Source organism: Camponotus vicinus, unplaced genomic scaffold (assembly GCF_025532165.1).
Source record: "Camponotus vicinus isolate PSW18456_S1 unplaced genomic scaffold, iyCamVici1.0 SCAF_12, whole genome shotgun sequence".
Lineage (NCBI taxonomy): Eukaryota > Metazoa > Arthropoda > Insecta > Hymenoptera > Formicidae > Camponotus > Camponotus vicinus.
Window position 1 is genome coordinate 5,620,813 of NW_028141948.1, and position 16,292 is coordinate 5,637,104.

At 31.2% G+C, this 16,292-nt stretch overlaps 2 protein-coding genes across 2 annotated transcripts; both read right to left on the reverse strand.

Annotated features, from left to right (window-relative positions):
- Positions 1 to 2,004: 2,004 nt before the first annotated feature.
- Positions 2,005 to 3,478, reverse strand: LOC145962392 (uncharacterized). Its single transcript, XM_083083456.1, has 2 exons — positions 2,613 to 3,478; positions 2,005 to 2,105 (listed from the first exon to the last, which is right to left on the reverse strand). The coding sequence occupies exons 1-2, from the start codon at positions 2,827 to 2,829 to the stop codon at positions 2,005 to 2,007; spliced, it is 318 nt and encodes a 105-aa protein (XP_082939582.1). The 5' UTR covers positions 2,830 to 3,478.
- Positions 3,479 to 13,600: 10,122 nt separating this feature from the next.
- On the reverse strand, positions 13,601 to 15,886 carry LOC145963574 (uncharacterized). Its single transcript, XM_083085662.1, has one exon. The coding sequence runs from the start codon at positions 15,884 to 15,886 to the stop codon at positions 13,601 to 13,603; it is 2,286 nt and encodes a 761-aa protein (XP_082941788.1).
- Positions 15,887 to 16,292: the final 406 nt, after the last annotated feature.

Genomic DNA, 16,292 nt, shown 5'->3' on the forward strand with positions numbered 1-16,292 from the left:
TATTATATTTATATTTTTTAAATATTTTCCGTTAATTACGATACAAGAGTATATGCAAGAAAAGCTTAATAATTTTCCAATCATTGTATAATCTCATTTACTATATCGATGATAGCTAAATTATTAGGCTTACATTGCATATATATATTCTCTTGTATTGTAACTGTCAATGAAAATATATAAAAAATACTTGCTTCTAATTGTATCTTTTATTACATACATATAATAACTTGCTCCGTGTTGCTAAAATAACAAAACTATTTCAAGTGAGCACAGAATATGCTTTCTTAATGTTAATTTGTCGAAATAATAAGATTCGGAAATCTTGCAGATATATTTGATATTAAATATATATTGAAATATTAATACATAGTGACATATTTGAAGTTAAAATATCTGTTATGTATGCAGTAAACTTGAAGGAATGCAATGTCATATATGAACTAGACAACATAAAAAAATTCAATTTTAAAATATCTTTATTTATACATATATAGATTATATTTTGATGTGTTTCTTATATATTAAGTGTATATTTCTTGTGTTTTTCTTTGGTTTTTTTTTGCGTTTGGCTGTCTAAATTAATAATTATATTGCACTTTTTCGCATATAAAATCCCATGACATATTTTACTTACAAAAGATATAGTATAACAAATATTGATTAGCATAGCGAATAGTAGATTAGCATAACATAACATAGTATAGTAGTTATTTTAAAAATATTTCAAAGATATTATTAGTCTCTTCAAATGTTGCAGAAATTTTATAAATATTAAAAAGTCGCAATTATATGATGTTTATACAATGTTAAGAACTACATATTAAAAAATGTTACATGCTATTGAATACTATTGCATTAAATTTTATCAATCATATTTTTTTTAACGGATGAAGTTTTTTGATGAGCAAATGTTGAAGTGTGATTATAGTATTATGCTTCAAAGTAAAATTATTTCAAATGTAGTGATTACATTATAACATAGTATGCTTCTCTAAAATAAATGTTTTAAATTAACGCAACAATTAAAGCAATTACCAAAAAGACATTGTCCACATATAGAGTTTGCTGTAGACATTATCCACATGTAGTTTTGCTGTAAAGTTTTGCCTTTAGAGTTTGCATGTAGAGTCTTTTGTTTATTATGTATTTCTTTTTTATTTCTTGAATTTCTCGTAAAAATGGTAACGTTAAGTTCTTCATATGTGTGGCGAATGCTTGAAGAACTGTTTCTCTTTCTTTTTCTGTCCAGCGCATCCTTTTAGTTTTGCCATAAGGAGATGCTAGAAGAAGAACCATGTATTTTTAAAATAGTGTATACATATTAAAAGCGATAAATAATGAATCACAAAAATAGATATGAATTAAATAAATTGATAAATGATAAAAATATATATATGAATTAAACAAAGTATGTTAAAATATAAAAATAAAATTTTATTTTATTAGCTTTACATTTTACAATTTAATTATTAATATAATGGAGTCATGAAAGAAAATAGTAAAAACAATTAAGCTAAAATTCTCGATAATATTTTTCTTGATAATTTATATATTTTTAAAATTTTTTTTAAATGATTCTTCTTCAATAGCTTTTCAATTACTTTACAACACTATTTTGAATAGTCACATTTTAATACTGCTTATCAAAGAAATAAATCTACTAAGAAAAATATAATTCATAAAATTTATTGTAACGCTATTCAATAGTGTATAACATTTTTTAATATGTAGCTTTTAACGTTGTATAAATATCACTATGATTAATTGCACCTTTTTTAATACTTATATATTTTTTAAATATTTATTAAACATTTTTGCAACATTCGCAGAGACTATGTTGTTTAGTAATATCTTTGAAGTATTTTTAAAATAAGTGAATTTTAAGTAAAAATTTCTACAAGATATTTATAAAATCAATAAATGTTAATCTAATATATATATTCTCTGTTTATTGTGTACACAACCAAAATATGAATTTTAATAAATTTTAAAAATTGAATTTTAATAAATTGATGTAAAATACTTACTGGAGCTCTTCCGTTTATTATTTTTTTGTATTTCCTTCGTAATGCTATTATCAGATGTATTACATGAGGATGTATCTGAAATAAATATTTTGTTAGCATTAAAAACAAATAAATTTCGAATAAACATGCGCAAGGTGAAAAATTGAACTTGTTACAATCTAACATTCTTGAAACTTCCCAACAAACAATTCAAGCAAGAAATCATTAATATAAAATTATTATTACAATAACATTTTATAACAAGTAATATTTTTAAGTATGCAGTTCTTAATATTATACATAATGTGAATAATATTTGTGAATAATATTTAGTTTAAACATTAAACATAACATTTCTAGACTATGATTTTAATAAAATTAATAAAATATTAATTTTTCAACTTATAAATTATAAGTTTTATTAGTCGTTAAAATTATTTTAATGATTCTAACAAGTATTTTATGTTTCTTTTTCAAGATCATGTGTAGCTATAAATTAGATATTGTCATATCTATAGATCAAAAATATTATGTAACATTTAATTTTTCACCTTGTATAATTCTCGTTAGATAAAAATAAAGAATTAGTTCCAATATAATTACTTAAAGAAACATTCTCTTTGTCCATTATTATGTCGTTATTATTCTCATCTTCTAATTTTTCATCTTCTCCATCTTCGTATTCGCTATCTGATGAAGATTCGTTTAAATCTTGTTCATTACCTTGGACTGCCTCTAAATATTGCGAGATTTTAAGAATATCTCTACTAGCTAAAGATTGTCTATAATGCTCTCGATGAATTTTTTCTGCGTGTCCCATGAATGTAGCTAAATCGGAAACATCGATATCATTCAGATTCAATTGTATGCAATGAGTTGCTACGTGTCCGTAAAATCGTGCCGCGTAAACTTGATGATTCTATTGCATTGCATTCGCTTCAGAATTTACGCATTAAAATGCAAGCTCTTGGGTAGCTGTACCTATTTTTGTTACAACCGCGTAATCTAAAAAGATACGGATTTTTTTCAGACACTTCGGCTTCTTTACGAAATTTTAAAATTATATGAATACATTTAAGCAGCTAATTCGTCAATAATATCGGCACAGTACGTCCTAATTTTCCTCTTATACAGAATCGACTATAATTTTCTGCTATTTTTCGATTCTCTTCTGATAATGATGTATATATATCGCTGTACATGTTTTTATTTATTCTTTCATAATTTTTGAAGTCTTCAATTAATATTCGTTCTATTTCTCCTGCTCGTCGTCTGTTGAATACATGGATTGACGTTAGTGTTGCCTCTGCTAGAGAAATCCAATTTTTATAAGAAAAGGACTTTTCTAATGCAATGTAATTTCCTTCTCGTACTTTTTTCAAATGTTTATATAATTTTTGAATATCGCATTGATGGTAGATTGGTCTTTTTACGTCTTTTATAAGCTGACTGCGTTTCAATTACAGTTTTATTAATACTCGTTCCAATATCTACGATCAATAATTTTAAAAAATCTCACTAATTTCTTTTTTTCTGAATCATCTGTCTTTATGTATTCTGTAATAAGTAGATTTCCTATATGCTTCAGCAATGTTGATAAATTAGCCGCTACTGCTGGAGTTTTATAAATATTTTCTTCATTATCGTATCCTGCTACTACATTTGTTGCAGAAATGCAATCATCGTACACTTTTGGATGATAGAGTGACTTAAAATCTTCAATATTTGAATTAATTTTTTTTAATGCTAAAAGGAATCGTCCAAGAACGCGCAATCTTGCACGTATCATATCGTGTTGATGTTGTGCTTTATATTTAATGCATAGTTTATTTGCATACAATATTAATAATTCATCATAGCGTATAATCCTTGTTATTTCATCTTCCCTCATTACTGGAAATACTGTTTTCGCTAATGTTTCATTTCCCATATGGTGTATTCTGCAAGTCACTTTTCTGTTCATAACCATGATGCATTTATTTTTGCTAAAATCTTTTTTAAGGCATTTTTGAGAATGATGCCTTATTGTTTGTTTTGCAAAAAAACCTTTACATTTTCCACATGCTATAAAGTCTAGCAGATTTATTATGTTTTTCATTAGGACGTCTGCATACAATAAGTTTTCCATTATTGACTTCTGAGTTTATGTTAAATTTGAAATTGCCATTTCTTCGAATGATATCTATTATTTTTTTTCTTTCTGGGTTGCCTTTAGGTAACATGGCGAACTTTTCAACCTCAGGTTCATTACGGTGTACAGTTTCCAAGTGACGTGAAAGTTGTGTTTGTAATTTCAGGTTCATTACGGTGTACAGTTTCCAAGTGACGTGAAAGTTGTGTTTGTAATTTCAAGCAAAAACAACAATAGTTTTGTTTACTTTATGTATTAGATTATTCTACGTATATATTTTCGTCGTTGCATGCAAATATATCAACATCAGATGAAACATCTACACTTGATGCTGAGGACACAGTTGTATTTAATATTTCTAAATTAAATTGCATTGATTGCGATGCATCCTATGTTGGACAAACTAGCAGACAACTGCACACCAGAATCAACGAACATCGCAGTTATATTAGACGTAACACTAATACTCAATCTGTCATCACTAATCACAGGATTGGTTTCGATCATGTTTTTAATTGGGATGAGGTGCAGATTTTAGATCGGGAACCATTTTTGAATAAAAAATTGATTTCTGAAATGCTATTTATAAAAAGACAAAAAAATGGTCTAAATTTGCAAACGGATACTGAACGTTTACCAGAAATTTATTTAAACATTGTCAACAATTTGCCAAAAATTTAACACAGTCTTCTATCATATGTCACGTCCCCTAGATCCAGCAGAAATTTTTCTTTTCTTACTATCTTCCATCCAATAAGCTACAAGTACAAACTAACATGAAACTAAGAGAGACACACTTATATGTCACCTATAATAAAATGCGAATCTGAGAGAGAGAGACATATATGAATCATCTATATGAGCGAGATAGACTTATATGTAATACTTGGGAAAGACAAGGACGATATAAGGAAATCCTTTTAAATATGAACTTTTATTATACAAACTATATAAAATAATGTAAAATATGTCTAAAAGATTAAGGAGAATCTATTTATGTAAAAATCATGATAAATGACCAATATTTTAAATAATCAATTATTGTAAATCTTTGAAAAAGGTCATTTATCGTAATTTATTATAACTACTATAATGTATGTAGGACACGACCTTGCAAGCAATGCATTCAGAGAATCAGTTAATACGTATTCCTAGAAAACTTTCTCTTAAAGACCACCCAAGAAGTTCGCAAAAATCCATTTCATAGAATAAGCCAAGGAATTTGTTCTTAAAACTCTGTCATAAATTACCCCTACCACTCATTTTCAAAAGTGTATAAAAACACTTCCAACAACGGAAGAGCGGGCATTCTCGTAGATTTACTCTAGACTTAGACTCACTCAGATTCTTACTGTAAAACGCTAGATCAAGTCAATTCAGAATAAAGAATTCAAATTTTAAACAAGAGTATACTTCTTTAATCATCATCAGCGAAGAAAATCTAACTCAAAGCAATTAATTATCCTGGGGTTTTATTCCCTTAACCGCAAGAAGAACCCACAACTAAGACATTCTGTCGAACTCGTAAAACTGTTGGAAGATTCTGTCTCACAGAACCAACTAATCGAAGTTACCAGAACATGACACATAATAAATAGATCTGCGACTTTGCGTATGTGTACATTTATATATTATTTGACTCGCTTTATCGTTTATAAATAAGTCACATCTATCCGTTAAAGACTAGTCGATCTTTGTCTTCGGAGATGTTGAGTTGTCTCCATTCGTCTCCAACGGCTCGTCATTGTTTTCGATGCCTGGAAGTAAGTCTTAATTTCGTAGTTTTAACTTCTTAACTTTTTAATTTTTAATTCTTTATGATTCTATATTTAGTTTATATTTATTTAAATTATTCTAATTGTTGTTGATTTTTAAAAAATTGACAAAAATTTCAACCTCTTAACCTTTCAAGTTTAATTTTATTACTTATTTCTATCTTTGTTCACATTAGTTTACATTATTTATTTAATTTATTTCACTTTTTGTTTTTTATTTTCATATAATTTTTTCTTTGACGACTGATTTTATTACAGGTATCGTCAAAATAATGAGATACCGAAGCATTTATTATTATTTAAGACGGCACATTTTGTAATTGACTCCGATATAAAAACCTTTTGTTATTTTTATCACATCATCACATTTGCGCTGAAGATGGCCCAAAAATAGGGTCGAAACGTTCGCAAACTTTTCTTTGTAATTTGTTCCATACTTATTTGATTGTATAATAAATAACTGTGTTATAAGATCGACACTTGACTCGTATTGCATTAAAACTGATTTGTTTAATTTAATATTTCTAACTTTTTTCTGTTCGTTATGTTCCAATGAACGTAGTTCATCTTCAGATGGCAAATATTCCGATTCACTGCTATCATCGTTAACATCTAAGATATAAATGTAAATAAAATAAATACATGCATTAACGTATAGCTGTAATATCCTTGATCTAGATGCATCTTATAAATATATTAATATTTGCTTATATTTTTATTATCGTTCTCAAAATTTTTCAAATGACACTAAATATCATTAGAGAAATGACACTATAAATGTTATAGAATTAAATTTCATGGGAAACTGTATATGTATTATATGTACATTCACATTAATCATTCATCCCATCTTAGATCTAATGAAATTAATCTAAAGGATGTGTATTCTAATATATCTGTAAGATTTATACATGTGCATAGAGTTCATATGTATAAAGGCCCTTGCACAATGCTAGGCAACAGGCAATAAGAACAGAAATAGTATCTATTCTCTGCTCCTATTGGGGAATATTTTCTATTCTGCGTATTTATTGATGAATAGTTTCTATTCCCTATTCCTATTGCCTGTTACCTAGCATTGTGCAAGGGCCTTAACTTTTATATATAGTTTAGAATAGACATGTATGCTTCGCTAGATCTAGAATGGAGCGAATTATCAATCGTAAGTGTATATAAAATTTTAGATTTAATTAAATCTATTTTTTTTACTTTTCTTATAAAATCTTTATATTTTATTTACAATACAAATATATGTAAATATATTGCAAATAAACAAGAAACTGTAAAGAAAATGAAAAACAGAAGTAATAATATATTTTATATTTATATATGTATATTATTCAAAACATAACATGTAACAACTGCAAAAAATTAAAAAAGTCCAATTTTAATTTGGATATTCATTTTTGTATTATGCATCAAAATCAAGGTCATGACAGCTATAATTCTTTTATTTAACTCTTTTATAAAGTTTCTTTTATAAAGTTGTCTGTTATTATGCTACAATTATACGGTGTTATGTCCCGGCCGGTCGCGGCTAGTGTCCCTAGAATACAGAGTCTGGACAGTTCGTAGACATCTTTTCATTGGTTCAGCTCGTAAGCCCCTCAAAATGGCGGAACGAATCAAAATGCAGCGGAAACGCACATGTATTCAAAGAACAATAAAACATCATTAATATAAATAAAGTAATATAAATAAATAAAATAATGAAAAATAAAATAAAAAATCCTAGAATAAAGATAAAACATCGAAGAACAAGATTTATTTCGTATTTCATTTATTATAAATGTAAAATTTGATCATATACATATAGCAAAACAAGTAGTGATAGTTTCAATCGTAGAGCCTTTTTAATTGTATTATTGGACCATTTCCAGACAGATCGGCCAATATTGTTAATCCACTGTTGCCTTCTATCCATATTTGTCGGCAAGCGATGCATGGAATAATGTTTTTTCGAGGAATTGGAACACTTGGTGACACAACAATAAGGCATGGTTTAGCCTATCATTAAAATTAAATGTATATTTTATTAACATTATTTAGAGGTTAGAGATAAAATAATTTATATGTATTATATGTATTAATAATTATGTTATAATATTTGATATGTTATACATTATATATTATTGTGTTATTATTTATGTTATTTATTACTTACTTTTTCTCTTTATGTGTCTTCAATTCTTCTATAAGAACTCTCTTTCATTATATACACACACACACACATCACACATGGACGCCATTTTGAGGGGCTTTGATTCGGAGTGTCCAGACTCTGTATTCTAGGGACACTAGTCGCGGCTGCGAAGGCGAATGCAGGTACTCGGATTACAGCCCGGACAATGATTGCTTTTTAGGGTCAAACGAATCTACGCGATTCTTCCCGGGGATACGCGCGATCTATTATATTCGCGATGTATAAAACGCCAATTTTCTTCAGCGATATATTTAAGAATAGTGCAAGATCTATAAGGCGAGTGCAAATAAATTGGATAATTCGTCTCCAGCGGCGCTAACTCGATCTATTATGTGTATGTATATCATTCCGTCGGAGTTGCGGGTATAATCGTTAGGATTATTTTGATATTCCGAATACTTTCGCAAGCACGCGAGGCATTCATTTACGTCATGCACACGAGTTAAACGATTAGGACACGCAGAACACTCTAAACCGACTGGGCTATCTTCGATTAGCAATGAATGCCGAGCTACGAATTCCCAAGACCGCTGCTCAGTTGCGGGAAGCTTATCGCGACAGAGGCGGCCTTAGTGATGATATGTCGATAGTCACATGCCTTAGAACAAAAGATGTGTTCGAGTTCGAAAATAATTTCCTCCTCTTCGGAAGCAGGAATGTAATTGTAGAGTTTTCGTGGGCACATGAGTCGAAAGGTACGCGATTGTTATTAACAATTACGAAAATTCTATAATTAATCAGACCTTAATATGAATTAGAATATGTAATTTAAGTTTAATGATTCTACACCGTCTAATTCGATCAGTTATACATTATTAATTATTAATTTAATAATATTTATATCAATAATTTGTATGTTAAGAAATATTGGTAATTATTTAGCTTAGGGGAGCCACCTCGGATAACCTTGACATATATTGTCAAGGTCACTGTCGTGAGTAACATTCAAAAGGTTTTAGCCGGCGCTCGTTGTTTATTTAAAAGTTATTAACAAAAGATTTCATAATTTTAATGCTTTTTATCTCCGAAAATATTGATTTGAGAAAAAATTTTTAAGTAAAAAATAAAGCCGCTGAAAAACTCTACAAAAAAGGTTATATCCTTTTTTTTCATAAACCTACTATTTTAGCTGTTATATAAAAAAATAATTATTTTAAATCACCACTTAGATGATCACTTAATCATTATTTAGCGGAATTTATTTTCAAAAAGACATTCGATGATGAAAACCGATTAGATGCTTTCTTTCGAATAATGGCTGCTATGTATCCTATCAATGAAAATATAAATGAATTATAAATTACAATAAATAAATGCTACATTTATGCTACTTCCTAAAATTGTTATTCTTTATTTTAAATACATTTAATACAATTAAAAAATATCACAAATGTATGTGTACATACACACACACACACACACACACACACACACACGCACGCACGCACACACGCACACGCAGGGGGTTGCAAGGGGGGCCTTGGGCCCCCCTCCCGCAACCACCCCGCCGGTAGGGGACGCATTGCGAAGAGTTGAATCACAATGGATATATGCTGTAAGTTATAAAGCGAGGTCCACCTTGCCTACCGGCGGGATGGTTGCGGGAGGGGGGCCGAAGGCCCCCTTGCACCCCTGCGCGCGCGCGCGCGCGTGTGTGTGTACACATACATTTGTGATAATTTTTAATTGTTGATACGTATCGACATTTATATTACGCGCGCGTTTATGGATCCGCGAGCGAGTCAAGTGTGATGTCGCCCTTATCACCACGAGCCCCCGATTATGCCAAATCATGGCCCCCACTTTTCCGTGTGCCTACGTAGCCAGGACTCGTGATACGGAGCAGGACTTGCTCTCGTCCGCTTTTGTACCGGCTAAGGAGCACACGTATATTAAATATACAGTCTTATTCTCCAGAACTAGAAGCAGTGATATCTATTACCTTACTCCGCCCTATCCTGACCGCCTATACACTTAATAAAGATATAACAATTGTATTAAATTGTATTAAATTCTATATAAATTTAAATTGTATTAAATGTATTTAAAATTATTATTTTTTTATATAACAGCTAAAATAGTAGGTTTACGGAAAAAATGCATATAACCTTTTTTGTAGTTTTTCAGCGGCTTTATTTTTTGCTTAAAATTTTTTTTCTCAAATCAATATTTTCGGAGATAAAAAGCATTAAAATTGTGAAATTCTTTTGTTAATAACTTTTAAATAAACAATGAGCGCCGGCTAAAACCTTTTGAATGTTATTCAGGACAGTGACCTTGACAACATATGTCAAGGTCAAGGTTATCCGAGGTGGCTCCCCTAAGCTAAATAATTACCGAAATATTATGTATAATTCACGTGAGAATAATATTTTAGAAAATATTTTAGACGGTTAAGAAGATGCCGGAGTCGCAGCCGAACTCCGACGGGTAGGCGCCCTCATTTTAACATAACTAAAAGTGTCGGTACATTACCAACACTTATAGTTACCGACAGTATTGTCTAGAATAAAAAACATGCATATTTTAGAAAGAGCAATGTGAAAGCTTTTCTTTACATTGTGTTTAAATGTGTTTATTGGAACAAAAAATATGTTGCATTTTCACTGCTCTATCGTCTCGCACAAGCAACAATTTTAGAGCACAAATTTATCATTATTGCGTACATATTTAAACATAATTCTAATATCATTGCTCTCATTTAGCTATGTCTCTTTATACAGGGTGACCCATTTTAACTTAGGCAGCCAAATAACTCGAAAAATAAGCAAGATAGAGAAAAATGTTTTAGACAAAAGTTGTATGGTTTCGAGGGGGCCATAAGATGGTATCATTGGTTTGACCTTGAAGAGTCATTTGAAGGTCACGTGAAGGTCACTTCAATTTTTTTAAATGGAACATCCTATATATTTTTGTACATTCTTGTAGCTCATCTCGAGAGCTTTCCAAAACACTATAATTAAGTACATTTTCGTTAAGTACTTTTTGAGTTATGAGGCTTGAAATAATTTCTTAATTTTACATAAACCGTAAAATATCTTGTAAAATATTCATTTTTCGATTACCTTACCTTAATAGTTTTATGTACAAAATAATGAGAGGAATCAATTGGTGTAAAGAAAACACATAGTTGTTTCGAAGAAAAAATATGTAATTTGCAATTAACAATTCCATATTTTTTCTTAAAAACAACTATGTGTTTTCTTTACACCAATTGATTCCTCTCATTATTTTGTACATAAAAGTATTAAGGTAAGATAATCGAAAAATGAATATTTTACAAGATATTTTACGGTTTATGTAAAATTAAGAAATTATTTCAAGCATCATAACTCAAAAAGTACTTAACGGAAAGGTACTTAATTATAGTGTTTTGGAAAGCTCTCGAAATAAGCTACAAGAATGTACAAAAATATATAGAGTATTCCATTTAAAAAAATTGAAGTGACCTTCACGTGACCTTCAAATGACTCTTCAAGGTCAAACCAATGATACCATCTTATGGCCCCCTCGAAACCATACAACTTTTGTCTAAAACATTTTTCTCTATCTTGCTTATTTTTCGAGTTATTTGGCTGCCTAAGTTAAAATGGGTCACCCTGTATATATAATAAAAATATATTGTGAAAATATTTATAAATATTATATATTTATAAATTTTACGAATACGGTATTACATCAAACAATTAGTATAATTTTATATTATTAGCTTTTGATTATATTGATTTAACAAACGTCGTACATAAATTGTTATTTGTAGAAAGTTATATGCAAATATCCTTTTTATTGTATATACAGAGTGTCGCAGAGTATTATAGCTGTATAAGCGTTTGTGAAGAAAGCGCAGTAAATTGAAAAAGTCCCCATAGCATTTTACAATTATCGCAATAATAGAAATATTGAATAACATCGGACGAATGTGTATCTCTGCGTGTGTGTCTGAAAAAGAGAGAGAGAGAGAAAGAGAGAGAGAGAGAAAGAGAGAGAGAAACGCTCGGCTATTCGAGCTATCGCACGGTCTAGCATGATAGACATTTTGTCGGCGCGCGGCAAGGGGAAGGACAGTGCGGCGCAACGATGACGGTGTAACCAATAGTAGCGGCGTGCCCTGCTGTCCCTCCCCTTGCCGCGCGCCGACAAAATGTCTAACACGCTGGATCGTGCGATAGCTCGAACGGCCGAGCGTTTCTCTCTCTCTCTCTCTCTCTCTCTCTCTTTTTCAGACACACACGCAGAGATACACATTCGTCCGATGTTATTCAATATTTCTATTATTGCGATAATTGTAAAATGTTATGGGGACTTTTTCAATTTACTGCGCTTTCTTCACAAACGCTTATACAGCTATAATACTCTGCGACACTCTGTATATACAATAAAAAGGATATTTGCATATAACTTTCTAACAAATAACAATTTATGTATGACGTTTGTTAAATCAATATAATCAAAAGCTAATAATATAAAATTATACTAATTGTTTGAGATGTAATATTGTATATTTATAAAATTTATAAGTAATATTTATAAATATTTTCATAATACATTTTTGCCTGAAAAGCATCGAAATAACAGATTTATATCGAGAATAGAATGGGCCCCTCCATCGCCCATTCCCGTGAGACGCAACCATAATATATTTGTTTCGTCTCTCCGATATATGCAAACGAGATATTTGCATTGAGGCATTTTTTTCCAATGATATTCATTTTGGAAAAGGCGACAGTCTATTTTCTGCTACAATTTTAAAAAAATGTTGCCTCATATATTTCACATCAGTGGAATATTTCTCTTTACAAGAATTTCCTCCTAAGGCTATCGTTGTAGCGAAAGCTGCAGCATAAATACCACAGCATATGCCATCAGGTTGTGTTTGAACCTTTTCAAATATTATATTGTTTTTATTTACTAGTGGATAACGGCGATTAATATAATTTTTTTCTTTAGGCACCAATTTATCGTATATACAACCAGGTAAGCTATCGTACACTCGAAGCTTGGTGCCATCAAAAAAAATACATCGCCAGTGGTCACTACAATTTCCTCCAATAATTTGTAAGCTTTTGTTACTACGACTTGCTACAATTATATGAGGGTATTCCAAATATAACACACTTTGGGTTTCAAAATGAGAATTATCTCTTATGACGCGTAAAAATCGGTCCAATGATTCATCATTTATTTTGCTATTTATAGGTAAAACATTATCCTTTATCAAATATAAAGGAGCAACTGAATTATCTAAAAATTGTTTTTGTTTTGCTACATCGTCTTCAGTTAGTTCTTTATTACTCAAGTAACTAACAACGATGCATTCGTCATCTTGTTCTGCACTCGGAGCAGTAACAATAGTTGCTTCCATTGGTAAAATATTCGAAATATTTATTTCAGATTCGAAACATTCATCTTCTTGGATAATGTTTTCGTCTTCTAAATTACATTGTCGAAGACTTTTTCGCTTAATTATTTTTTTGGCTGCTTCTTATTGAGCTTCTATTATGTATCTTGGATTTCTAATTGGCATATGTCTATTATGCCGACTATCCAAGATTTCTGGAAGCATGCAATCATAATAGAAATGTGTTAAAAAGGGCAGCATTTTATTATTCCAAAATACATTATCTCTATTAACACGTACTATTTTCATGCTTTTTGGTGTCCATACAGCGAAAATACAATAATCTCGCTGCGTTACGTTTAATTGCCCTTGAATTTGATAGAAAAATCGATGATTCTCATTCATCTTATTTGGATTTTTCTTATTAAAGATGCCTTTTAGTTGAGGCAGCGTCTTTATGGCCTCTTCTGCTGTTAAATGCTCAGCTGATAGAGGACATTTTATTTCTACCAGACCATCTTTATCAATGAGTCCGTCAGGAGATGCACCTAAGCATGGATTTTCAATGTCAATGAATAATCCGCAAGTTTTAATCTCCTTTTTTAATGTTACGGCCAATTCTTCTTTCGCGATTTTTTCTCTCTCGCGATCATATTTCATAGCCGCGGTATCGATAGAAGAAGGAAATAATATATTCTTCACAATTACGGCGCAGGACGTTGTCGGTCTCATACGACATACGATTCCAAAATTAGACGCCGTTAACATTTCCTGTCTCAATGAGTGCCACAAATCAGATTCACTTTGCTCCATTGTATCACGTTCAATTTGTCTCCAATTTTTTCCATTTTCAAGCAACTTTTCCAAATGATTTTGTCGAAGTTGCTCAAAAACATAGGATGGGAGATCTGGTTTTTGTGATTGCGGGCCATAAAAACTATCTGTGCCTGATTCCCGCTTAAACTTTTTTTGCCTTCCATTCATTTCTCGAGATTCTCTGGTTCTTGCAACTTTTGCTTGTCGTCGCTCTTCCAAAGTCTCGATAATGGGAGGAACATTTTTACATATGCTTTTATGCACTTGCGTGAGAACTTGCTGTGTATTATATTGCACAACTGCCCCCGCAATTCTAGCGTTATAGGAGCCTCGATTACCAAAATTGATGCGCTTTCCACCAATTTCTTTGCAGATTATCGAATTGAAAGACTCTGCAGGATTATTGGTTAATTTGAGCAACAAGCTATCGGAATAAGCGCTTAAATATATCATAGCACTCTCTACTTTTTGATAAAGACCGTGCAACTTGAGAAACGGTACATAATTTTTTTTCATTTCCTCAGCACAGTCACAAATACGACCGCGTTCTTGACATCGTTTATGTTCACCAAATATATGGCTAGGAATATTTAATATATCTTTTTGTAATTTCATAGCCTTATAATGGTCAGGTTGTTCTTCTTTTTTTCGTAAATCAATTGCTTTTATCACTTCTTTTCGTATCTTCAAAATGTTGCTTTTTACAACATTTCGTAGATAGACGAAACCATGCTTTCTATGCATTTTTTGCTGAGTTGTCTCTGCTACAATCCTCAACTTTTTGCACAGATTGCGAAGCAAATGATTTGTACATTCAATTTTTTTAACGGTAACCATTTGTTCGCGATATGGTCTGCAATCAATGATGGTCTGATATACGCTGCTATCACCATCGGCAATAACTGTTCTATAGATTATTCCATGCATTTCTAGGCTACTTTTAAAGCCTTCTGCAATGGCGTCGCTCTCCATACTCGTGGAGCTTGCGTTACGATCGAAATTTTTGTAACACTTATGGTGTCTTGGTTCGATTCTACTTCTTTCTGCCATATCACATATAGTGCAAAATTTATTGCGGACGCCGACAAAAAGGATCTTTTTTGTGCGGTAACCAATTATAGCACCAACGCCGGAAAGAGAATCGTAGGCGTTGCCGTACGATCTCTTCATCCAACTACCATCCGCTATAACAGTTATATACGGAATACCGTTTATTGTTTCTTTTCTTTCGAGAGCGAGTTGCTTTTCAACATCGCCAGCTATTTTCATATTTTCCATAGCTGTTTCCTCGAAATCATCGATAACATTTTCTCGATATTTTATGTAAGTTTTATCAGACATACATGGAATGTTCATAGCTGCACACAGCTCTTCCAATTGGGCAAAACCAATTCCAACTGTAATAGTTCCTGCTACAGCAGCCGTATTTATGTCCAATGTTTTCGGATCTGTGGGTTCTGACCAGATGTTAGCTTCATAATTGCACATTTGGCACTTGAAGAACAATTGCGTCATGAACCCACGGCGATAAGAATTAACGAGTTTCCAATCTTTAAATTGGCACTCTATTCCTTTCGCATGGTTATCAAAGGTTCTGTGGATTTCATTCCACATAAAAGAAATGTCGACAATGCGACGGCCCTAGGCATACTTTCCTGGATACGATTTGTATCAAGAGGGCCATTTTCAATAACAAAATTTTCGTTATTGTCGCATAGTTCAATATTCTGATTATCTACTTCTGATAACATACCTGTATTTGAAGTAGACTCTAGGCGCTGCATTATTTGGGTACCAAGTTTTGAAGCCATCGTATCGGAAAGTTTTACCGATTTTTTAAAATCAATGGATTCATCCCTGGTACCCTTAATGCTGCTGGAGTCATTTGTTTCTTCACAACTTTGTAATAGCTTTAGTAACTGTCGCCTGTAAAGAAAAATAAATGGATTAGTATTTAAAAAAAATTAATAGTTATAATAATAATATATGTCACATTATCTTTATCATTTCATGTAATTTT

Coding starts and splice junctions, on each gene's coding strand:
- LOC145962392 (XM_083083456.1), bottom strand. CDS start 2,829: ATGGGACACGCAGAAAAAATTCATCGAGAGCATTATAGACAATCTTTA. Junction 2,106..2,612: donor CAAAGAGAATGTTTCTTTAA/GTAATTATATTG, acceptor TATTTATTTCAG/ATACATCCTCATGTAATACA.
- LOC145963574 (XM_083085662.1), bottom strand. CDS start 15,886: ATGTGGAATGAAATCCACAGAACCTTTGATAACCATGCGAAAGGAATA.